The sequence below is a fragment of the Trachemys scripta genome, chromosome 1 (genome assembly GCF_013100865.1).
Source record: "Trachemys scripta elegans isolate TJP31775 chromosome 1, CAS_Tse_1.0, whole genome shotgun sequence".
Classification (NCBI taxonomy): Eukaryota; Metazoa; Chordata; order Testudines; family Emydidae; genus Trachemys; species Trachemys scripta.
This window is the reverse complement of record NC_048298.1, coordinates 306,900,053-306,924,530: the sequence shown is the minus strand read 5'-3', so window position 1 is coordinate 306,924,530 and position 24,478 is coordinate 306,900,053. Positions and strand designations below refer to the sequence as shown.

The window sequence follows — 24,478 nt, the reverse complement described above, 5'->3', positions numbered from 1 at the left end:
GATACAGAGGGACCTAGACAAATTAGAGGATTGGGCAGAAAAAAACCTGATGAGGTTCAACAAGGACAAGTGCAGAGTCCTGCACTTAGGACGGAAGAATCCCATGCACTGCTACAGACTAGGGACCGAATGGCTAGGTAGCAGTTCTGCTGAAAAGGACCTAGGGGTCACAGTGGACGAGAAGCTGGATATGAGTCAACAGTGTGCTCTTGTTGCCAAGAAGGCTAACGGCATTTTGGGCTGTATAAGTAGGGGCATTGCCAGCAGATCGAGGAACGTGATTGTTCCCCTTTATTCGACATTGGTGAGGCCTCATCTGGAATACTGTGTCCAGTTTTGGGCCCCACACTACAAGAAGGATGTGGAAAAATTGGAAAGAGTCCAGCGGAGGGCAACAAAAATGATTAGGGGTCTGGAGCACATGACTTATGAGGAGAGGCTGAGAGAACTGGGATTGTTTAGTCTCCAGAAGAGAAGAATGAGGGGGGATTTGATAGCAGCCTTCAACTACCTGAAGGGGGGTTCCAAAGAGGATGGAGCTCGGCTGTTCTCAGTGGTGGCAGATGACAGAACAAGGAGCAATGGTCTCAAGTTGCAGTGGGGGAGGTCCAGGTTGGATATCAGGAAAAACTATTTCACTAGGAGGGTGGTGAAACACTGGAATGCGTTACCTAGGGAGGTGGTGGAGTCTCCTTCCTTGGAGGTTTTTAAGGCCCGGCTTGACAAAGCCCTGGCTGGGATGATTTAGCTGGGAATTGGTCCTGCTTTGAGCAGGGGGTTGGACTAGATGACCTCTTGAGGTCCCTTCCAACTCTGATATTCTATGATTCTATGATTCTAAGTAGTTTGTAATGCACTGGCTTGCTTATGTATAGTATTTTGCACCAATGACCTCTGCTGGACAGAGTGTTAATTCTACTTACAAACTCATCTAGATTCATTGCTTTTAAAAGCCAGAAGGAACCATAATGATTATCTAGTCTGACTTTCTGAATAATACAAGTCACAGAATTTTGCCCAGTAATGTCTGCATCAAGTCCATAACTTTAGCTATTGCGTATACCTTTTAGAAAGACATTCAACCTTGATTTAAAGATTTCAAGAGATCAAAAATCCACTACACCCTTAGGTAAATGATTCCAATGGTTAATTACCCTCACTGTTAAAAATACATCTCATGTCTAGTTTGAATTTGTCTAGCTTCGGCTTCCAGCAATTGCTTCTTGTTATGCCTTTGTCTGCTAGATTAAAGAGCTCTCTATCATCAGAAATCTTCTCTCCATGTAGGTACTTACAGGTAGTAATGAAGTCACCTCTTAACCCTTTTCTTGGATAAACTAAATCAATTGAGCTTTTTAGTCTCTCACTGTAAGACAGGTTTTCCAGATCTCCAATCATTCTGTAGTTTTTTTCTGAATTTCCGTTTTTTCCACAGCCTATTTGAAAAATGGTACAGTACAATCTCAGAGTTACTCACAACTCAGGAATGGAGGTTGTTCATAACTCTGAAATGCTCGTTACTCTAAACACACATTATGGTTGTTCTTTCAAAAGTTGACAGCTGAACATTGACTTAATACAACTTTGAAATGTTACTATGCAGAAGAAAAATGCTGCTTTATTTGTTTAGCAGTTTATGTTTAACACAGTGCTGTACTGTATTTGCCTTTTTTTTTGGTCTTGTATACACACACACACGCGCGTTACCTTTAGTTAAGTTGGTGTAATTTATTTGTAAACTTACTTTGTTAAACTGCTGTAAGCCAGGTTTAAACCAATGTAAGCTTCACCACTCACAAAACTGGACCAGTTTAACTAAATCAATTAAAAAAAAAAAAAGCAATACCTTTAGTTAAACCTTTTGTTGGCATCCTCTGGATTTAGACCAGTCCTAAGTGTTTAGGAAATCCCTGTACTAAGCTGAGTGAATCCTGCCTTTTAGAAGCAGAGAACTCCCAGCACTGATATGTACTACATCCAAAGGAAAAGTCTTTACAGACAAAATTTTGCTACCAATCATTTTTTAAATACAGAAAAGGAGGGGTCACCACTGTGATGCCTGAATCAATTTTGTGTTGGAGCAATATAGTTTTTCCTATTTCTATTACAGTAGCACCAAGAGGCCTCTACCAGGATCAAGGCCCCCATTTTGCTAAACAATGTATATATACTGAGCAGGAGACAATCGCAGACCTAAAGAGATTTCAATCTAAACAGACAAGAGAGACAAACAGTTAGAGAGTAACAGAGGCACAAAGAGGTGAAGTAACTTGCCTAAGGTCCCACAGCAGGTCAGTGGCAGAGCTGGGAACAGACCCTCAGTCTCTTGGGCCCCCGTCTCATGCCATATTTACTACACAATATTGCCTCCACTCAATACGACTATCACCACTAATTATTAATAATTAGCTCTTTACATCTTCAAAGTTCCATAGAAAGATTAACTATTTAATCCTCACAACAACCCCTTGTACACCAGGTAATTAGATATTATTTTCTCCATTTTACAGGTGTGCAAACTAAGACAGAGAGGTTAGTAACTTGCCAAAGGTATTAGGAGTGATATATTAATCCCATAATTACACATTTGCCCCATGCTTCAACTAGCCTAAGCAAAAAGAGATTCCTGAAGTACCCTGAAGGTGAAGGTAAGGAACAAAATACCTCTTGTTAAAACAAAATGTGTTACAAAGGATTAAGAAATGTGATATAGTTTTCTGTACTTTTCCACAAGCATTTAGTATTTTCAACTACTCTCAGAGAGACAAGAATATTTTGGCATTGCAAAGTGCACTGTATTATCACATCTAGAATTCTGTTGCTGATTATTAATATTCATATTACCAATCTATGTCAGATGGAGTCTGTTTTGAGGTATGTAACAACATATCCTATTAATTAATAAAACTGTTTTGACTGTACTTTCTCTGCCTTGATTGGCTGTTTGTGCCAACCCTCTCCCCCTCCCCGTAGTCTTTTGTCACTACAGGTCGGTCCACACCTGCCCCTCTTACACTCTTCTCCCCTACCCTGTCCCACATACGTCCCTTCCCTTCAACGTGCCCTCTCTCTTTGCTTCTCTTTCCATTTAGCTTATCCCTTCCTAAATAAACCCACACCCCAAAAAACTGTGGAACTAACAACTTTGCAGCCATCACATTGTACACTCTGCTTGTGTGTTACACTCCCTCCCCCGACCCTGCGTCCATCTTGTCTATTTAGATTGTAAGCTCTTCAGGGCAGGGACCATCTACTACCCTGTATTTGTATAGTGCCTAGCGCAACGGGGCCACATTCTTGGTTGGTCCTTAGGCAGTATCATAATAAACAAAATTATAAGAAGATACACTGTCAAGATACTGGCTTTACTGATTATTCATTTTGCACCTTTCCTGATTTCTAGAAGCTTGAAAAATACTATTCTAGCAATGCTGTCCCTTCCCATTTAGTCCCTCTGAAAGCGTTTGAAATTATTACAGTTGTACTGCATACTTTTTGAGATTTGTTAGTTAGCTATTGCTTCTGATCAAATGAGCAAGAGACGAAACAAAATATTGCCGGTTTTGGGGAAGGGCAGTGAAGGGGTTATCTTATGTTAAAAGGGAAAGCTACTCTGACAAAAGTTTCTGTCACAGGAGCCCCAACATGACGCTAAAGCTACCACCATACCCCTCATCAGAGTACTCTGTGGATGGAACCATCCAAAAAATTTACCAGGGTGAGCCGCCAGCATCCTGCATGAAGAAAAGAGCAACAGAAGCAATGTTCAGCAGCGTTAGGGGCAAGGACTAGACAAGCCCAAACAAGGAGTCAGTAGCTACAGCAGTCTGCCTTCCTCCTTCCAGCAGAGCCAGGGGGCAGCACATTTACACAGACGAGCCATTTCAGTCAGCAATTCCGGATTCTGTGAGCTGTTTTGGGAGACTGATGGCTTGGGTGAGAGGTGTGAGACAGTTGTGTGGGGTTGAAGGGGCAAGTGGAGATAACTGGGAAGAGGGGTAGATAAGGACAAGCCCCAGTGGCAACTTCACAGCTCCAGACAGTAGTGACATATGAGCTTACATTCCAAAACTGACCTATGAACTTTCTGCCCTCTTCGGTCCAGTGGCTGTAAGGATCCACCCTAGACTCCCGGACTGCAAAAGAGAGCAGGAGATTCCTGAGACCGGGAGAGAGGAGTTAAGATGTTATGTAAAGGAAGAGGGCCCATTGCTCAAAGGAGTTGTGTAGATAGCTGTTTTTAAAAGAAAGAGCAACAAATAATGCTAAGATGAGCGGCAATTGGAGTGGGAAAAATATACATATATACAGTGAGACCATGAACCCTGCCCGGAGATCACATTTTAAAGTGTACAAGACAGTACAAAACAATGCAGGCCTATGAGTAAGATGTGTTATTTGCAACCAGGATACTTCCTTCAAAAAACTTCTGAAAATTCGCTTGTTCTGAGAAGAATTTCTTTACGTGATTCTTTTGTTAAAAATAAAATTCAAGTATAGACAATGTGGCACTGAGACATGACAAGATCACAACCCAGAAGCTGGTCTTTCCTCTGTCTATTCCTTCCTGCTCTGACTCAGATTGGAGAGATGTGCAGATGGATGGTAGGCTTGAACAGCAGTGGCAATAAGGCACTGAATTCAAGCTGTGAGGTTGGGATAGGTAGAACTCACGAAGTCTTGTTCTGGAATAGCATATTGCGGGATCCTATGTGATAGAATATCCTGTAGCTGTGGGGAGGAAGGGAGATGGAGGAACTATCCTAACTTGTCCTATAGATTCAGGCCCTACTGAAAGAGGAAGTCCATGGCCTAGTGATAGAGGGTATCCTGCCCGTGTATCTGAGGGTAGTGGGTGGTTAGGGAGTCTGTTGGTTTAAGCAAGGCTACACACACGCCGATACCACAAGATTTCTCTATAGCTGGTAAACCAAAAAGGTAGGTGCAGATTATATTAAAAAAAGAAAATACATAGAAAAATACTTATGAATTCATATATGTAACAAAAGAAACTAAGGCCTGCATTTTTAAAGGTAGGTGCCTAAAGCTAGGCTCCTGGTTAAAAGCAGATTGATTTTCAAAGCTGTTGAGCTCCTGCATCACCCACTAACTTCAGTAAGATTTATGGGTGCTCAGCACTACTGAAAATCAGGCTATTTATTTAGGTACATAAATATTGCTTCAGGAACCTAACTTTAGGTTTAAAGCTTCTGGTTTTCATTTCTTTCATACAGTGACTAGTGGAGCTCTCCCTTACTGACTGGGCAGCCACCACAAGCCCCAGGAAGGGCCAAAATTAAACACGTTGCTGGTGCTATGGCTAGGTATTTCCAGATTCTAATACTTAGGTCATTTTTTACTGCATTGTTCTAAATTCTTAACTCAAACACTTGGTTTTTCTTTTGGCGAGTTCACTAAATGCATGAGCAAAGAAACAACTTTCAGATAAGCTTACTCAGGACCCCTTCAAAAAGTGACAAACTTCTCAGGGTATCTCAGAAATATCTCTATTTATTTGGTGAATATGAGGGAGAAATGGGGGGACAAAAAAGAACTTTTATAAGATATATATGCTATTTGTTGCCACTTATTTTGCCAATAACTTCCATTGATATAATTAGGAGATGAAAGATTACTGTCCAATGTTTTACCACTCAGGATTCCATAAGAGTCTGTTCTATTGAATTTAGGCTTTGGAATTCTTTTTAAAAAGTTAATTAATTGGATATAGAGAGAATAGTGTTTTATTTATATAGAATAATGTTACCCAGTCTTGCCTCTGTATCTCTAAGTGTTAGCTGAGGTGCAATTTTGTAAGTGGCATGCTTAAAAATACATACAATAATATATGGGTAAAAGCCGGCCACACACAGCTACAATCAGAATACAATACATTAGTTTCTGCAAGAAGAAAAACTGACCACAAAACTAACACAAGTTCCTTTTTTCCCCTCTTTTGCCCGGTAATTCACGTTTTCCTTTACATTATTTTCCCTTATAAGTTAAATGTTGATGTGGAACAAAAATTGCTCCATAAAACATGAATCAGTGACCTAAGGGAAAATACTTGTCATCCTTTTCAGACATTTCTTATCTCAGTTGCATAGTTAAGCAGTCCACAGTGGGATGAAACACTTCTAATGTGTAAACATTTTATAGAACAGAATATGAAGCCATATTCATGCAAAGTCTTTTTGGAATCTGACTTCCCATTACTGTATATAGCTTCCTTCTTGCCTTTTCAAAAGCAAATGCAATATACATGAGTTCTATGTTTAGTCTCAAAAATAGGATACTACTTGGTCTTCTAACCCACTAACTTTCAACTTTAACACGCTGTCCTCAAAGAATATTGTACTCATAAACCAAAGGGACTGTTACTTGCAGGAAAGGAGTTTAATGAATGGCAAAAATGTTACAGTATACACTTTACACAGCAGGTTGCACCATTACTGAACAGAGACCATGAGAATTTAGCAATTCGTATGGTGCAGAATTCTTCACTAACTTGTCCATTCAAATGAGCACCTCTAGTCTGTTCCAATACAGTGAATTCTTGTTAAGAATGCTTCTAGTGTTAGTTCTAGCTGGATGTGTCACTTTTACAGCATGACCTTCCCCTTTTCCTCCCATTTCCTCTGTGTCAGAGCTCTAACTGCTGTGTGCCTGATAACGATTAGCTAGGCAGGAAATCTGTCTCACTTAGTTATACCTTATACATTTCTGTTTCCTTGCCTTATGCTGATGTGCTGGATGTGTGCTCCTGGCTGATACACCTCCATATTTTCAATCTTGCCACAGTGGGCCCAAATTTCATTATTTCATTTGTTATTTCCTAGCATATAACTACTCTATTAGTCAACACACCTGCCACAGGGCATGCTTTAAATTTTCAATACTGACATTATTATGGAGACAGCTGTATTGATATTCTTGTTCCACCTGGTTCTCCTCTCCAGTCACAGGGCTATGTATGATGGAAATAATTTAGTCTGTTTTGCAGCTGTATACATGGTAATTAATATCCATTGTGTAAGACTTGCATAAAACCTGAAACACTTGCTTCAGATATGGTTTGCAAACCATTACTCTGCGTTTTCCTTTTATAAACCAGGTTTACATCCTAAAAAGTGATGAATACCCAAGTTTTATTCTGTTTCTTTGCACAAGTCATTTGGCATCTGCAGTCATTTATTATTTTTAAACACATTCTCTCTTGGTAAAAAGGGTGATCTTCACATTTTTTTTTTTTTGGTATACTCAAATGTCTTATGGTTTCAAACAGTTGTATACAATAAATTCAGGGTATGTGAACCATAAAACAGTAGATATTTGATACAAAAGTGGAACAAAATTCCCTTTTTTCAGTTCTAAAGGTGTGTAACATGATAGATATGCTGACGTCTTCCCCAATCTTCTTTTAGAGGAGTTAAAAATAAGGAAAACCAATAACACCAAATTCACAAAGGAGTACCTGTCAACTTGTTTTGTAGGAGACACAGTACATGCGTTCAAAAACACCATGTAAAATCATCATTTTACTCAGCATTCACTGCAATTAAATATTTCAGCTTCTGTAGCAGAAACCAGCATCATGGCAGTAGTTCAGAGTGAATTACAGCAGCCTGCTGTAAAGTCACTGTGTTAAGAGTTTTCATGCTAATGTGAATTTGAACTACCAATATAATTTTTATCATCAAAACATCAGCTAATGTAACTGCACAATCTGTTCTGACTCGTATAAATATTGAATGAGTTTCAGAAATCATTCAGCAATCTACTTCTATTAAAATATGCTGTGTCACTGAGTTTCACCAATTAATTATATTGTGTTAAAGAAGAATTAAGTCTCTTGACATGTATTGCTTTTTACTACAGAGTGCCTTGAGAGTTATGCCTGAAGGAAGAGACTATGTGGAAACATCCAACTAATCTATTTCCTTTTATGCGTTTTTTTTTTCCTGTGCTGAAAGTGCTTGGGTGAAATCCTGACCCCATTAAAGTCCATGGGAGTTTTGCCAGCATTTCACGCATAACCTTTTCTTAAAATATGTCTACACTCAAAACACTGCAGCTATGCCACTGTAACACTTCAGTGTAGACACACACTACAGCAACGGAAGGGGTTCTCCCATCACTGCAGTTAATCCACCTCCCCAAGACGCAGTAGTTAAGTTGACAAGAATTCTTCTGTCGATCTAGCACTGTCTACAGCTACATCTCTCAGGGTGTGAATTTTTCACACCCTGAGAGATGTAGCTATACTGATGGGAGTTTTCAGTGTAGTCCAGCCTTTATTTTATTTAACTCCCTCACAGCCACCACAGATTTCTCTAAGTCAGAATGGCACAACCTGTGATATTGTGGTATAAAGGTATTTATATTGGGTTATGGTGTCACCAGAACATATGAAGTTATTTGATGTCACAACAAACATCACAAAGCAACAACAAAAGTCATGCCTACAGTAAGAGGAGGACTCATCTCCCATCATTTTGCCCAATTTCCTAGTTTAGTAAAACAGTGGGTAGCTGGACTGCACCACAAAGAACCACAGAAGACATTGTGCCTTTCTGCCCACCCTAGTTCACTGGTGTGTAATCTGTGACAACTCTTTTTGGTTCATATTCCTCTCCCCACAGAGTCAGCTGGCTCTGCCTCCCCACATTCCACCCACCAGAACCAGCTTAGCTACATGTCACCTCTCCAACTTGGTTCCTTGGGATGTAGTACCTGCCTCTCAGCCTCTGTGCTTCCCCCCAGCACTTGGAGGAAAGATCCCACATAGCTCTAACTTGGCAGACAAATTGGAGAAGAAGGAGGGAGAAAAGCTGTACCTCCCCCCACCCCCGCACGATCACATAAGGGCTAGATTGTCACTAGCCGTAAGATGGCTTACAGTTCTTTATAAAGCAACAGAGTGTTCTGTGGCACCTTTAAGACTAACAGAAGTATTGGGAGCATAAGCTTGCATCTGAAGAAGTGAGGTTCTTACCCACAAAAGCTTATGCTCCCAATACTTCTGTTAGTCTGAATCTGTAAAAAGCAACAGTGTGTCCTGTGGCACCTTTAAGACTAACACGGCTACCCCCTGATACTTGAGTTCTTTATAACACTTCCCCATTTTAATTAACAATAACTGATCCATCAGTAAAACTTGCTACCTCACTAGTCACCCTTTCTGCCAGAAGAAAGAACAGGAGTACTTGTGGCACCTTAGAGGCTAACAAATTTATTTGAGCGTAAGCTTTCGTACCCCACAAAAGCTTATGCTCAAATAAATTTGTTAGTCTAAGGTGCCACAAGTACTCCTGTTCTTTTTGCGGATACAGACTAACTTGGCTGCTACTCTGAAACCTTTCTGCCAGGTTGTTAATAGATACAGAACACTGAACCCAGCAGTGATCATTGAGGTACACAACCATTGATATCTTGGAAACGATTTAGACTCTGCTTCCTTTTCATTCAAAAGCCTCTACGTGCATATATTTTCAGCTTACAATTGTAGAGTGGTACCAAATTCTCTCTTGTACTCCATTCCTGAATTATGAAGTCACCAAGTTTAGAATTTGTGGGTGACTAAACCCTAAGATCCTGTAGGCTGAAGTTTTCAAAAATAGGAGGTTAAGCTTCATATCCATCTTTAGGCACCTACGGGTAGTAATTTTTAAAGCCCCTAAATGACTTAAGAGCACAATCCCACTGAATTCAATGGTACTTGTGTTCCTAAGTCATTAGGCACTTTTGAAAATTAAAACCCGTAGGAGCCTAAAGATGGATATGGAGAACTTTAGGTTCCTTTTTTAAGAAAGGGGATTGCGGTCAGAATATTTTTATGATTGTAAATGCTAGACCTGAATAGAGATTTATGTTGTAGTGCCAGTTTATCTCAGTCGAATAAATCAGGTGACCTACCTAATGTATTCCAGAGCGCTTGTTATCTGTTGTTGCACAATATCGTAAAGTTTCACTCTGAAGCCTCCACCAGCAAACACCATAGCCCAGCTGCGACCAATCAGTCCGCTAAAGAGGAAATAAATAGAAAATGAAATGTTTATGTGTGTAACTACATAGTTCACTTCTGCACCATCAAAAGGATTGTTGATTTAAATGAGTATTGACTTTTCCTACCTGGGAAAAACGTGCATTGAATGCAGTACACCACAATATGGCCTCTATTTGTTAGAACACCAGTATAATAATTTATATGAGTAATCAACTGCTGCTGCACAGCCACCAAAGGATTTTGCAGGGGCAGGTAGGAGGGAAACTAGAGAAGAGGAAGGAATAGTGAAAGGTTGGAAGAGGGAAGGACAAAGAGGGGGGCACAAATAATTTCTGGTTTTGTTTTTTATTTAAACTGTTAAATAAAGCTCTCAGTGATGTGACAAGTCACTGAAAACATAGTACTCTGTTCTGAGCTATACCTCCTGGACAGTGCAGTTCAGGAGGTACAGCAGGGGATAAGTAGAGGGGCAAACATGGCTTTAAGGCATCTTTGTGTCCTTTAATTCTGGACACACCCCAAAGCTTGAGTTAGAGAAGCCTAAGAACTCCCACGCTGAGGTGTGCCACCAAGCAGTAGCCTGTGCAGGAGAGCTCAGTCAACAGCCTTTAGAGAGGTCATGTCACAGCTTGCAACATGCGTGGTACAAACGAGTGGAGAAGAGCACAATCATAGTTCATATTTCTATAGCACTACTCTCCCAGGATCTCAAAGCAATTCATAAACATTAATAAATTAAGCTTCACAAGACCCATTATCCTCCTTTAACAAATAGGGACACTAATGTACAGAGTGGTTAAATGACTTGGCTTTGTTACAAATTTGCTGTGTGACATTAGTCAAGAATAGAAACCAGATCTCCTTACTTCCATTTATGTGTTTTTAACTATTACACCATTCTTCCTCTTGTTGCTAAGAGAGGAACTGCTCTTGTATTTTCCTTTGAACTGCATGAATGCCACAAACTTGGAAAGTTTCATTCTACAAGGCCATGTGATCAACAGTGAAGAAGAACATTGGTAATGAAAGAAACAATCAGCAATAGGCCAGGAGGCAAAGGAAAGGCAGAAGAGAAAAGAACACTGGAAAAGTCTTCAGTTAAAAACAAAACAGGAAGCTTTTCAAGGAGACAAGGAAACAATGGAAATAATTGGAACAAAAACAGAATTTAACTTCATGTTAAATGTTGCTGAGCTGGCACAAATCTGTTCTCTCCTCTTTCTCTGAAAAAAGAAACAGGATTCCATAAAAAAAATAAATAAACCCAGTTCTCATCAATTTCTAAGCTGTTTAGTGAACCCATGCAGATATGGAACATAAGAATGACCGTACTGGGTTAGACCAAAGGTCCATCTAGGATTAAAACTTGTTAGCCACTGTGGCATCCTTATATTGTGGTTATCACTAAAGTATTTGTCAAGTGCTTCTTAAACTATTATAAGCTTACTATTTTTCACCTTCAATATTAAGGAGAAATCCATATATTGTGGTGTCTTGATCCCAAGAAAGGAGTCAAGTTTTGGCATACTTTTAAAAATCTCCATTCCATACTTTGACTAACACACTCAGAGAGCACAGCACTTGTAAGATGTCAACACAACACTGGTGCAAGAAGGACCCAGGCCTTAGTTTCAAGTAGTTATAGCTGCCCACCTCTCACAACATCCCCACACTTTGTCTTGGTTAGGCTATGTCATATGGTGGCGTTACACATTATGTACAGACAGGACAAGCCTTCTGACCCTCAGCATACCAATGGCAAATGACGGGTAACTAAGTATGACCACTAGCTATTAGTCTGGTCACTGTCATGTGACAGCATAAAGACACGTGCCTGAAAATATAACTCACACCTCAAATGGTCTTTCAAGGCAGGCGGCAGAGTACTTTAGCCAGTCAGTAGCAGGTGTGCATTTACAGTGGTTACTCAGAGCCATTGATAAATCTGAAGTAACTGGAAAAAACTATTTTTTAAATAAAAAAGCTAATCAGTTTTATCTCAAAAACAAATTGAAATGAGACTTGTATTAATACCTCAGTCCCAAAATGCTACTTTTTCATATCTTGCTTCAAATAAGTACCATTGTGATACTGTATCTTATCTCTAAGTTTCTCTACATGCTTTATGACCTTTACATAAATCTGAACACAACTTTATTCACCCACACATAACACAGACAAATACATGCAGGGTTGTGCTGCACAATAAGTGAATATGGAGAAAATGACCACATGCTCACAGAGCTATAAAAAGGGGTAACAAATGAGACTCTACACCGGACTGCAGCACAAAGTTTTCAGAAGGATCCAAATTTATCAGAAACAGAATGACCCATGAACATATAGTAAACCAATTGCACTAGAGCAAAAGTTTTCACAGTTGATGCCTTTTGTACTAATTCTGAGTAATTTTCCACTGTTGCACAATTTAGATACATTATTCTCAGTTAACACCTTGCTGTGGTATCTGGCTGCTGTTACAGCAGCAAAAACTAAGGCAACATTTTGTGCCTGCACCTCTTGGCAGCATATAGACATCATCAGGAATCAATACCAACAGCCCAAAGTCCAGGGCTGTGGCTTCACTGGCAGGGTTGAGGTGAAATGCCCAAACCCTTCGCACTTCCCTGTGGCATTTGTCACCAGAGCCCCTGGTATCTGCTGCTCCCTCTGGCCACTGCATCTAGCCTCTAGACCCTGCCTCCAAACAAGAGAGACCGCTGGAGCTTACCTGCCAATCACCACAACCTGTCCCGCCTGGGTAGGCTCCATGTCCTGCAGGGACCCCTGCCGCTGCAGGAGAGGCGCTAGAGCTGCAGGAGCGGGTCGCACCACCAGAGCAGTAACCTCCTGGGGCACCTCCTGCTTAGGGACGCTCTCTCCCCATCCCTCACAGGATGTCACAGCCTCTCTGATTGGCTCCCTGTACAAACGTTCCGATTGGCTCCCCGAAGGGCCCCTAAGCAGCTGCTCCTATAGAGTCCCTGTGCCGAGATGTTTCGCTTACCCGACGGGTTGAAAAAAAAAGGGGCGGGCGGGCACGACAACCAAGCTCACCCGTCAACCCGTAATTACCCGGCGTTAGGAGAGTGATTTTCTTCTTGGTTCATTGTGAGAACGACTGGGGAGGGTGGAATTTGGAGGCAAAGAGTCTCCAGCAAGGTTATCTTTGGGGAGCCCCATCTCCCAGCCCCCACCACAAGTCCCCAAACACCCCCATACAACGTCCTCTAGTCTCAACTTCTTCCCCCTTGCAACCCTCCCCCCAATACAGCTCACTCCCATCTCTCCTCCCTTGCCCCAAACTCCTCCTCAAAGCTCCCCCCACAGCAATGTCCCCTCTTTCTTGCTTGCCCTGACCTTCACATCAGCTCCCCCTGCTGGTGTCTCTTCTCTCTACCCTTCCGTGGGCAGCAGGAGGATGCACTGGAAACGTCCCTTTTCCCTCCCCACCAGGCAGTGCAGTCACTGCTGAGGCCGCTGCTGAGGGTGGACATGGAATTCCAGCTATTGCCCATAATCAAGAACAAAGGAGCACATGCTTCCCCAGTTGTTCTGCCATGATTGATGTGCCTGTCCTTCAGGCGATCTAACATCTCTCTTCCCTCTCTACCCCACCACTGTTTTACCTACAAAAATGACAAACTCCTACCCTTTTGCCATGCCATCTATAATGTCCATGCAATACAGACAGAACTCGAGTGTTTAAGGTCCTTTGAAAGAGCTACACACATTAAACTGCAGGGTACTCAGTGTATTTATCTCAGAAAGAGGAAATGCTGAGCTGATCCTCTTTGTTTAAATTAAAAGCTCCCAATAATGAGATTGGCAGGTCTTTTCTGAACACAGTGTCTGGACAGAAAGAAATACTGTAGTTTGTCAGACTACGGTTGTCCTCATTTCTATATGAACTATTTGTCTTAAGCCTAATCAGTGATATGCCTTGATAGCAGTTCCATACTGAAGTTGAGACCTTCAAAATCCATTCTGTGCATTTATATGGCAGGAGAGGTTTATTGTTTTGAAATAGTAAGTTTCCATTAGAACTAAGAAAAAATAATGGAAATATTTCTGTTGATCTGATTTTGTAAAAACTTATTTCTTTAAAAAACAAAATGTTGTGCCACATTTGACTTGATAATATTCATTTAATGCCTTCAGTTGGTTTACAATATCCTCTGTTCCTACTGTAGTGCTGCATCTCCTATTACTGTGCACTAATCCTATGGATTTGCTACTTGTCTAAGCATTCACTCTTGTAATCTTACGCTGGATTTCCCTGAAAATGAACCATTAAAAGGTTAATATTTTAAATTCATAGGTTATAAGGACAGGAGGGACCACTGTGATCACAGACCATGGTCTTCTGAATAACACAGACCTTAGGACTTACCTCAATTCATTTTTGTTTGAACTGGAGCCTCTTTTTTAGAAAAAAAATCCAATCTTGATTTTAACAGTGACGATGATGGAGAATCCACCACAATTAACAATTTGCACATCATTTCTAGTCTGAATTTGTCTAGCTTCAACTTCTTGCCATTGGATCATGATATACCTTTGCCTGCTAAATTGAAGAGCCTATTATCAAATATTTGTTCCCTATGTATGTACTTATAGACTGGGATCACATCACCCTTAACCTTCTTTTGCCACACCTGCTCTTAAAAGCTATAGCATTGTGGTATTAGCATTACAGTAGTGGTTGAAAAGACACTTACATTCTAAGCACCTATTTTCAGGAGCTTATAAATTTCAGAAAAATTTGGGTTAAAAATTATTATACTCAGACCAAATGTGAATGTTTGTTGTTTTCTTGGTAGAGTCTGGTGAACCTCTGTTGGGATAATTCACAAATGGCCTAGCATTTTTAAAGTATTTTTCACATATACTTTTTAATTCTCCAATAAATTAATTTAAAATGTCATTTTCTAAATGTTCTAAATGCTCCATCTTGGGGTGTGGGCCCTGGGGTGGGGCTGGTGATGAGGGGTTTGGGGTGCAGGTGGAGGCTCTGGGCTGGGGCCGAGGGGTTCAGAGTGCAGGAGGGGGCTCAGGGCTGGGGCAGGGGGTTGGGGTGTGGGAGGAGGTTTGGGGTGCAGGTTCCGGGCAGCGTTTACCTCAGGCGGCTCCCAGGAAGCCGTCGGCATTTCCCTCTGTCTCCTAGGCAGAGGCGTGGCCAGGCAGCTCTGCATGCTGCCCCTGCCTGCAGGTGCCACCCCTGCAGCTCCCATTGGCCACGGTTCCCAGCCAATAGGAGCTGCGGAGATGGTGCTAGGTGTGGGGAGCAGCGCACAGGACCCTCGTGGCCACCCCTAAGCCTATGAACCAGAGAGAGGTGCCGGCAGCTTTCTGGGAGCCGCGCGGAGACAGTCAGGCACCTTGCCTGCCCTGTTGCAGGCAGCCAACTGGACTTTTAATGGCATGGTCAGCAGTGCTGACCAGAGCTGCCAGGGTCCCCTTTCAACTGGGCATTCCAGTCGAAAACCAGATGCCTTGCAACCCTATACTGGAGCCTGACCCCATTAGCCATTACCCAGGCAAAACTTCCACAAAAGACAATAGATTCTTCTGTGTAAGAACAAGACAACAGGCATATTCCCTGCTGTCACTGATGATCAGACAGTCTAATGCTTCCATGTCACCAGTGAATAGATAGATGGGCAAGAACAGGAAAAGAAGAACAATGAAAAGATTAGAAAAGGAAAAGGGGAGGACATAGGAGGTGAGATTTTCAAGGTCAAAATGACAGGAGAGAGAGTGGAATAAGGAAAGAAGCGTTCCCTTGCCTATCACAGCATAAATATTTGCAGGTCCGTTAATTTGAGTAGATGGTTGGTGACTCTTCTCTTTCCTGTGATCCCTGTGGAAAGATCAGAAACCGTAAGCCTATTTAGCAGAGATGTGATGAAAGATTCTGGGCTTAATTAGAAAAAGAAAGCAAAGTTTATCTTGACATATGAGATGTCCAAGTGGAGCAAACATGCACTCACCAAACTGGGCATTCTTTTCTTCTCTCAATACAGAGATTCTTTCTCCTTATTCTAGAAGCAGTAGGAGCAGCCTTTCACAGTTTCATTGACAGCAGCAAAGATGACCACTCCATTATTTTGCTCCACTTCTATACCATATAAGGGCAAAAAACCTGCTATTGGCTGAAGACAGTAGGCAGGATCTTACTGTAGGGGGAGGAGCTAGGGCTCTATAAGAGTAGCTTGGATGAAGCAAAGCAGGACAGAGCAAAGTATTACTTTAAACAGGCTGAAATGGAAATATGCAGGAAAGTAAATGTTTGTTTTCTCCCAGGAAAGCAAGGAATCATGTATTTCTGAAATACAAAGTGTTTCTTGAGTTAGGAAAAATTTACCAACCCCACTGGAGTGGAATGAAAACAGAGGCATAGTTCACATCTGTTAAATATTAAATGCATTACTTGGTCACTAAAGCAATCAGAAATAGCATGTTTCAGTTGAAGCAAACTAAGGTATGTTGCTAGTTACAATACTAAAAGCTCAGACAAATCATGCTGATCATGCTGAAGAATGGAAAGTTAGTTAAAATGCTTTTGTTTTAGTAACGTTTATCCACCTTTTGTAGAGTTAAATGTATCCGGTAATGTTCAATGCAAATTATGTGATTCTAACTTATTACCAATATTATACGTAAAAATACTATGATCCTGTAAAAAGCTGTCTACATGAGGCAAAAGAGCAAGTGTAGTAGGAAGGTAGATGTTACAAAGGACATGCTATAAATGTGATTTAACAGAAAATTGTCTTAAAGATGGATTTCCTTGTTAGATAACATCTGCTTTGCACACAAACTACAATGCAAGCACTGTTCATAATCAAGGTTTTTTTCACTATAGTCACTAGACTCATTTATTTATTTTCAAATTCCATATTGGATCAGTTTATATATTTAGATAAAGTGAGACTACACTGAATTGCTGTTTGGAATAAAATACTATATATATACTAGATCATCTAGGCTCATTACTATATTACTGTGATTAATTTTGCTTTTGTGTTGTATATTTTACTTTTCTAGATCAGTTTTAAAAAATATCTGCTGCTGTAGATCTCTGATGATGCGCTGGAGAGGTTTTAGTTGGGGGCTGAAGGTGACAGCTAGTGGTGTTCTGTTATTTTCTTTGTTGGGCCTGTCTTGTAGGAGGTGACTTCTGGGTACTCGTCTGGCTCTGTCAATCTGTTTTTTCACTTCAGCAGGTGGGTATTGTAGTTTTAAGAATGCTTGATAGAGATCTTGTAGGTGCTTGTCTCTATCTGAGGGATTGGAACAAATGTGGTTATATCTTAGAGCTTGGCTGTAGATCTACAACCTATCCTGAAAGATGATCCTTTACTCTCACAGATCTTGGGAGACAGACCTGTCCTCGCTTACAGACAACCCCCCAACCTAAAGCAAATACTCACCAGCAACCACACATCACTGAACAAAAACACTGACCCAGGAACCTATCCTTGTAACAAAGCCTGATGCCAACTCTGTCCACATATCTATTCAAGTGACATCATCATAGGACCTAATCACATCAGCCATACCATCAGGGGCTCGTTCACCTGCACATCTACCAATGTGATATATGCCATCATGTGCCAGCAATGCCCCTCTGCCATGTACATTGGCCAAACCGGACAGTCTCTATGCAAAAGAATTAATGGTCACAAATCTGAAATCAAGAATCATAATACTCAAAAACCAGTGGGAGAACACTTTAACCTGTCTGGCCATTCAATGACAGACCTGCGGGTGGCTATCTTACAACAGAAAAACTTCAAAAACAGACTCCAAGGAGAGACTGCTGAGCTGGAATTGATATGCAAACTAGATACAATCAACTCAGGATTGAATAAGGACTGGGAATGGCTGAGCCATTACAAACATTGAATCTATCTCCCCTTGTAAGTATTCTCGCACTTCTTATCAAACTGTACTGGGCTATCTTGATTATCACTTCAAAAGTTTTTTTCTCTTACTTAATTGGCCTCTCAGAGTTGGTAAGACAACTCCCACCTGTTCATGCTCTCTGTATGTGTGTATATATATCTCCTCAATATATGTTCCACTCTATATGCATCCGAAAATGTGGGCTGTAGTCCACGAAAGCTTATGCTCTAATAAATTTGTTAGTCTCTAAGGTGCCACAAGTACTCCTGTTCTTTTTGCAGATACAGACTAACACGGCTGCTACTCTGAAATCTTTCCTTAGAGGTTTTTAAGGTCAGGCTTGACAAAGCCCTGGCTGGGATGATTTAGTTGGGGATTGGTCCTGCTTTGAGCAGGGGGTTGGACTAGATGACCTCCTGAGGTCCCTTCCAACCCTGATATTTTATGATTCTATGATAATATAATTAAATGTAACATTCCTGTGGCAGGGAAAACACCACAGCAGTCCAACACAGTAGCATTTAATTTCAGAAAAGGGAACTACACGAAAATGAGGAAGTTAGTAAAAAAGAAATTAAAAGGCACAGTACCAAAAATGAAATCCTGCAAGCTGCATGGAGACTTTTTAAAGACACCATAATAGAGGCTCAACTTAAATGTATACCCCCAAATTAAAACCAGAAAAGTGCCACCATAGCTAAACAACAAAGTAAAAGAAGCAGTGAGAGTCAAAAAGGCATTCTTTAAAAAGTGGAAGTTAAATCCTAGTGAGGAAAATAGAAAGGAGCATAAACTCTGGCAAGTGAAGTATAAAAATAGAATTAGGAAGGCCAAAAAAGAATTTGAAGAACAGTTAGCCAAAGATTCAAAAGGTAATAGCAAAAAAACTTTTAAGTACATCAGAAGCAGGAAGCCTGCTAAACAACCAGTGGGGCCACTGGATGATTGAGATGCTAAAGAGCACTCAAGGACGATAAGGCCATTGCAGAGAAACTAAATGAATTCTTTGCATCGGTCTTCATGGCTGAGGATGTGAGGGAGATTCCCAAACCTGAGCCTTTCTTTTTAGGTGACAAATCTGAGGAACCGTCCCAGATTGAGGTGTCAGAGGAAGTTTTGGAACAAATTGATAAATTAAACAGTAAGAAGTCACCAGGTCCAGATGGTATTCACCCAAGAGTTCTGAAGGAACTCAAATGTGAAATTGCAGAACTATGAACTGTAGTCTGTAACCTATCATTAAATCAGCTTCTGCACCAAATGACTGGAGGATAGCTAATGTGACGCCAATTTTTAAAAAGGGCTCCAGAGGTGATCCTGGCAATTACAGGTCAGTAACCCTGACTTCAGTATCAGGCAAACTGGTTGAAGCTATAGGAAAGAACAGAATTGTCAGACACGTAGATGAAGATAATTTGTTGGGGAAGAGTCAACATAGTTTTTGTAAAGGGAAATCATGCCTCACCAATCTACTAGAATTCTTTGAGGGGGTCAACAAGCATGTGGACCAGGGGGATCCAGTGGATATAGTGTACTTAGATTTTCATGAAGCCTTTGACAAGATCCCTCACCAAAGGCTCTTAAGCAAAGTAAACTATCATGGGATAAGAGGGAAGGTCCTCTCACGGATTGGTAACTGGTTAAAAGATAGGAAACAAAGGGTAGGAATAAATGGTCAGTTTTCAGAAGGGAGAGAGGTAAATAGTGGTGTCCCCCAGGGGTTCTGTACTGGCACCAGTACTATTCAACATATTTATAAATGATCTGGAAAAAGGGGTAAACAGGGAGGTGGCAAAATTTGCAGATGATACAAAACTACTCAAGATAGTTAAGTCCAAACCAGACTGTGAAGAGCTACAAATGGATCTCATAAAACTGGGTGATTAGGCAAGAAAATAGCAGATGAAATTCACTGTTGATAAATGCAAAGTAACATAATCCCAAATATACATACAAAATGAGGGTCTAAATTAGCTGTTATCATTCAAGAAAGAGATCTTGGAGTCATTGTGATAGTTCTCTGAAAACATCCACTCAATGTGCAGTGGCAGTCAAAAAAGCTAACAGAATGTTGGGGATCAGTAAGAAAGGGATAGATAAAAAGACAGAAAATATCAGATTGTCTCTATATAAATCCATGGTATGCCCACATCTTGAATACTGCGTGCAGGTGTGGTCGCCCCATCTCAAAAAAAATATATTGGAATTGGAAAAGGTTCAGAAAAGAACAACAAACTGATTAGGGGTATGGAACAGCTTCTGTATGAGGAGAGATTAATAAGATTTGGACTTTTCAGCTTGGAAAAGAGATGACTGTGGGGGGATATGATAGTGGTCTATAAAATCATGACTGGTGTGGAGAAAGTAAATAAGGAAGTGTTATTTACTCCTCATAACACAAGAACTAGGGTCATCAAATGAAATTAAGAGGCAGCAGGTTTAAAACAAACAAAAGGAAGTACTTCTTCACACAACACTCAATCAATCTGTGGAACTTGTTGCCAGGGGATGTTGTGAATGACAAAAAGTATAACTGGGTTCAAAAGAGAATTAGATAAATTCATGGAAGATAGGTCTATCAATGGCAATTAGCCAAGAGCACGCAACCCCATGCTCTAGGTGTCTCTAAGCCTCGGACTGCCAGATGTTGGGCCTGGACGACAGGGGATGGATCACTTGATAATTTCCCTCTTCTGTTCATTCCCTTTGAAGGAGTTGTTATAAACATTGGGATTAGGCCTTGTCTATACAACAAAGATAACCATGTTTAAACATGGTTAGACAAATCACATTATAACTTTTTAAAAAACTGCCTCTGTACAGAAAAAAATAAAAACAATACCAGAAATCTATAAGAAAACTATATTTTAACCCTGATAGCTACCTAGGCTAAAATATGGTTCCTTAACATAGCCATAACAGTGGAGGGAGCAGTTCTTTCCACGTGGGAAAGAATAAGCATGTTATAACATGGCTTAGCTATAACCATATTAAACATGTTTATTTCTGTTGTATATATGGGGCTGTAGAATGCAGAAGTCCCTTGTTCTCAGCCCAGTGCTTAGTCCACTAGATCATGCTTCCTCTCGCTATTTTTGGCTTCCTCTTGTTGATGCTACAGTGGCTATCAACAGCTGAGTCAGCTCAGTTACCAGCAGACAGCTTAGAAGGGAACTGTGGCAGCTGTACTACTAGCAACAGAATCCTGAAAGGCAGTGCCTCATAAAAAGCCATGAACTGAATGGGCATTCTGCCAAAAATCAAAGTACCTTTGGCTCTGGTTTACATGGACACGAGGGGCCAGCTACAGGGAGGGACCATGAATACTATGATCTTTAGAAAGACAATAATCTGATGACAAACTTTCAATCATAGCAAACAGTTTATATCAGGATATCTTTGCCAGGAAAGGGGACAGAAAACTACATTTTTAAAAAATGACGTAGTGGGATAAGGGGGAGGGGGAAGAGTTGCCTTGGGCTTTGCAGGGCCTAGAAACCAGCTCCCAATTGGGCCATATTTTTACAAAATTGTATCAACTTAAATGTATAAATCCTAGATTGCAAACTCTCTAGGACAGGGTTTCTCAACTTGTGGGTCATGGGTCGTGACCCAAAATTGAATCACCAGAATGTGTCAAAGGGACATGGAGGCCCTTGAGGGGAGGAGAGTAGTTGGGTCCTGTCCCCACGGAGGTGTGGGAGGCTTGGGGTGGAAGGGGTTCAGAGCCTGCACCTATGTCACAGCAGAAGCTCCTGCGGCTCCAATCCTGGGGCTGGCTGACGGGGCTTGGCTTCCCACTCTGGGAGTTGCTACCTCTTGCAGGGATCATAGCACCACTCAGGTTTGGCGCTCCATCATTATGATTGAGGGCCAGCCATGCCAAATTTGAGTGCTTGGCATTGTGATCCCAGGTGCCAGTTTGCAATGCCACTTATACAAAGTGGCTGGCCCCCCTGAGTGACGCTATGACCCTGTATGTCACAACACCCAGAGCAGGAAGCCAAGTCCAGCCAGACCTGTGGGGCAGGAGTTCCTGCTATGGTACACATAGTGTGCTTATTATATTAATGTGTATATCATATACTGTGGGTAAGAATATTAAGTAAACAAGGTTCATTTATTTGTTTTGCTCTAAAGCTATTTATTGGGTTGTGACAGGCTATCGAGTTTACAAATTGTTCCTGAGCCCAAAAAGGTTGAGAACCACTTTTCTAGGGCAGGTATTTTCTTCTGTTATTTATTTGTATAAGGTATAGTACAAGAAGGCCTTAATTCCTGTCTGGGGTCCTGAGCCACTATTGCTCTGGAAAGAATAAAAGGTACAATTCCTATAAGTTTGTGTCATTAATTAACCTGAGAGTCCAATACCTTCACAGTATAGCTTCTCCCAACCCTCAAGACACCCAGACAAGTACAGCTGACCTATGTTCATCTATTAAGTAAACATGGTACAACTTGTTCCCAGCTATAATCTAAACTAAGTTAAACTGTACCATAACTATTTAAAAACACGTTATCAGTCAACAATCTGGAGATGATTCGTTTGTTTCATTAAAGATAACTTGCTATCAAGAAGCACCTTTGGCCCAGCTACTTAAGGGTTTTTAGGCTCCTAACTTCCATTGAAATCAATAGAAGCAAAACAGGAATGTTTGCCTCACTAAGATCCCCCTATTCATGAACAATTGCCTGTGTCTTTTCAACCTGCCACATGCACATTCAACAGTTATCCTGCACCTGCTCAGAAAGTAATTAAATCGTTCTTTGATGCTGTCCAGTATCTGGTATATGGTTTCATGAGCCAGGGATACAAAGCGTAGGGCAGCTTCCCCAGACTCACTAGTGGCATTTGTCACAGTCTGTACCCTGGTGTTCATCCTTTTTACAAAACTATGATAAATCCTGTACAAAGTATGCCTTGTGACATATCATTTGAAACCTCATAATTTGCTGATCATTGTTGTCGTGGTAAAATGTGTATGGCAACACTGTATGTAAAGTTATAAGATTATACTGTATGACATTGTTGAGACATGCTCCAAGTTTAGAAAAGCAGACAGACACCAGTTCCTCAGAGACAAAAGGCAAACTGATGCCTCAGCCAAGTGTCAACAAAATCAAATGGACTATCACCTGGTTAAGTGGCCATTTTCGGCAGAAAGAAGAGTGTGAGTGAGAAATTTACATCTTGGCTAACAGACTTGCTGTCACCTGAACCCCAGCTGAAGATAATTCTCAAATAAGAGAAATGCTATAAGAAGGGAGAACAGAGGACACAAAACACATCTCACCCCTCATTTTGACTCACGGCATCAACAACGTTTGAAAGACAAATGAAGCATCATTTAACTGGGGGAGTGGTCCCGACTGAAGGAATCCAGACAGACTGCTGTGAGCATGTGGTGAGAAAAACCTTTTTGCTTCAGGTTCACTTAGCTTGTTAAGTTAGGTATTAGTTTGTGTTTTACCTTTTATTTCTTTGTAACCAATTGTGACTTTTATGCCTCATTATTTGTAATCACTTAAAATTTATCTTTCTGTAGTTAATAATCTTGTTTGTGTGTGTTTGGAATCTCCATGTGAGATAAGAGGGCTTGTGAATATCATTTGCTGTTGGTCTGTCATTTCATTTTCTATGAGCTTGTATTATCCCAGAGGGTGCGGGGCAGTACAAGATGCACATTTCTGGGGACAAGTCTGGTACTGAGAATTTGCTGGTATTGTTCTGCAATATAATTCTGGAATGGCTGGCTAGGAACACTCCTATAACTCAGCTGGAAGTAATTTACATACTAGAGGCTGCCTGTGAGCAGGCCAGGAGAGGTTCTCTCAAAGCAAAGCAGTGTAAAAGGCACCCCGGCTTGGAGAATTGAGGGAACACAGCTGTCCAGCAGTCCAGATTGTACTCTGGAGAATGTCACAGCATTCCAGCAGTGATAATGTGATTGTGCTGGTACAGGATAAGTATCACTGCTTACATCTTTTCAAAAAGTCCTGTATTCCTAAAGATGTGAGCGTCATGAGTCTTCCCTGACCAGCCATCATTAATGTCAGTGAAACACCCTCTGGTAATATACAAGTGCTTGCATAACCAGGCACAAGTATCCCTTTCTGTTTATGTACTAAGCACTAAGGTCGGGGGGAGCAGGCAGCAGAATCAGGCTATGTAGCCTATCACCCCACCACAGTTCAGGAAGTCCATTGCTTCAAGTCCCTTTTTTATTTCCTGCACATTGCCCAGAATCACAATACTATGCAGCAGGACACGCTTATTAGCCACGTACACCTGGATGAAAACCACCCCCACCATGGACTGATAGCAGCCTGGGATTGCAAACTTCTAGAGCACAATCACCACCCTCTTTTCTACGGTCAAAGCAGCTCTCATTCGGATGTCACTGCAATGGAGAGCTAAGGCGAGCTAAATAAAAAAACCCCAGGAAAGTGGCCTTTGTATTTGAAAGTTCTACAGCAACTACTGCTCATCTCAGATCTGCCTCACAATATAGCCCCACCACTTCATCCTCATTTCATGGGCCCAGAAATGCCACTCGACCA

At 41.1% G+C, this 24,478-nt stretch overlaps 1 protein-coding gene across 1 annotated transcript in view; it reads right to left on the bottom strand.

Moving 5' to 3' along the window:
- The window catches only part of CRYL1 (crystallin lambda 1), a 66,546-nt gene extending 53,625 nt beyond the window's left edge, over positions 1-12,921 (bottom strand). Inside the window, exons 1-2 of the mRNA XM_034758780.1 lie at positions 12,738-12,921; positions 9,916-10,023 (exon numbers count right to left, since the gene is read on the bottom strand). Of these exons, the coding sequence (XP_034614671.1) occupies positions 9,916-10,023; positions 12,738-12,778 (149 nt within the window). The 5' untranslated portion in view covers positions 12,779-12,921. The remainder of the gene's footprint in view (positions 1-9,915; positions 10,024-12,737) is intronic.
- Positions 12,922-24,478: the final 11,557 nt, after the last annotated feature.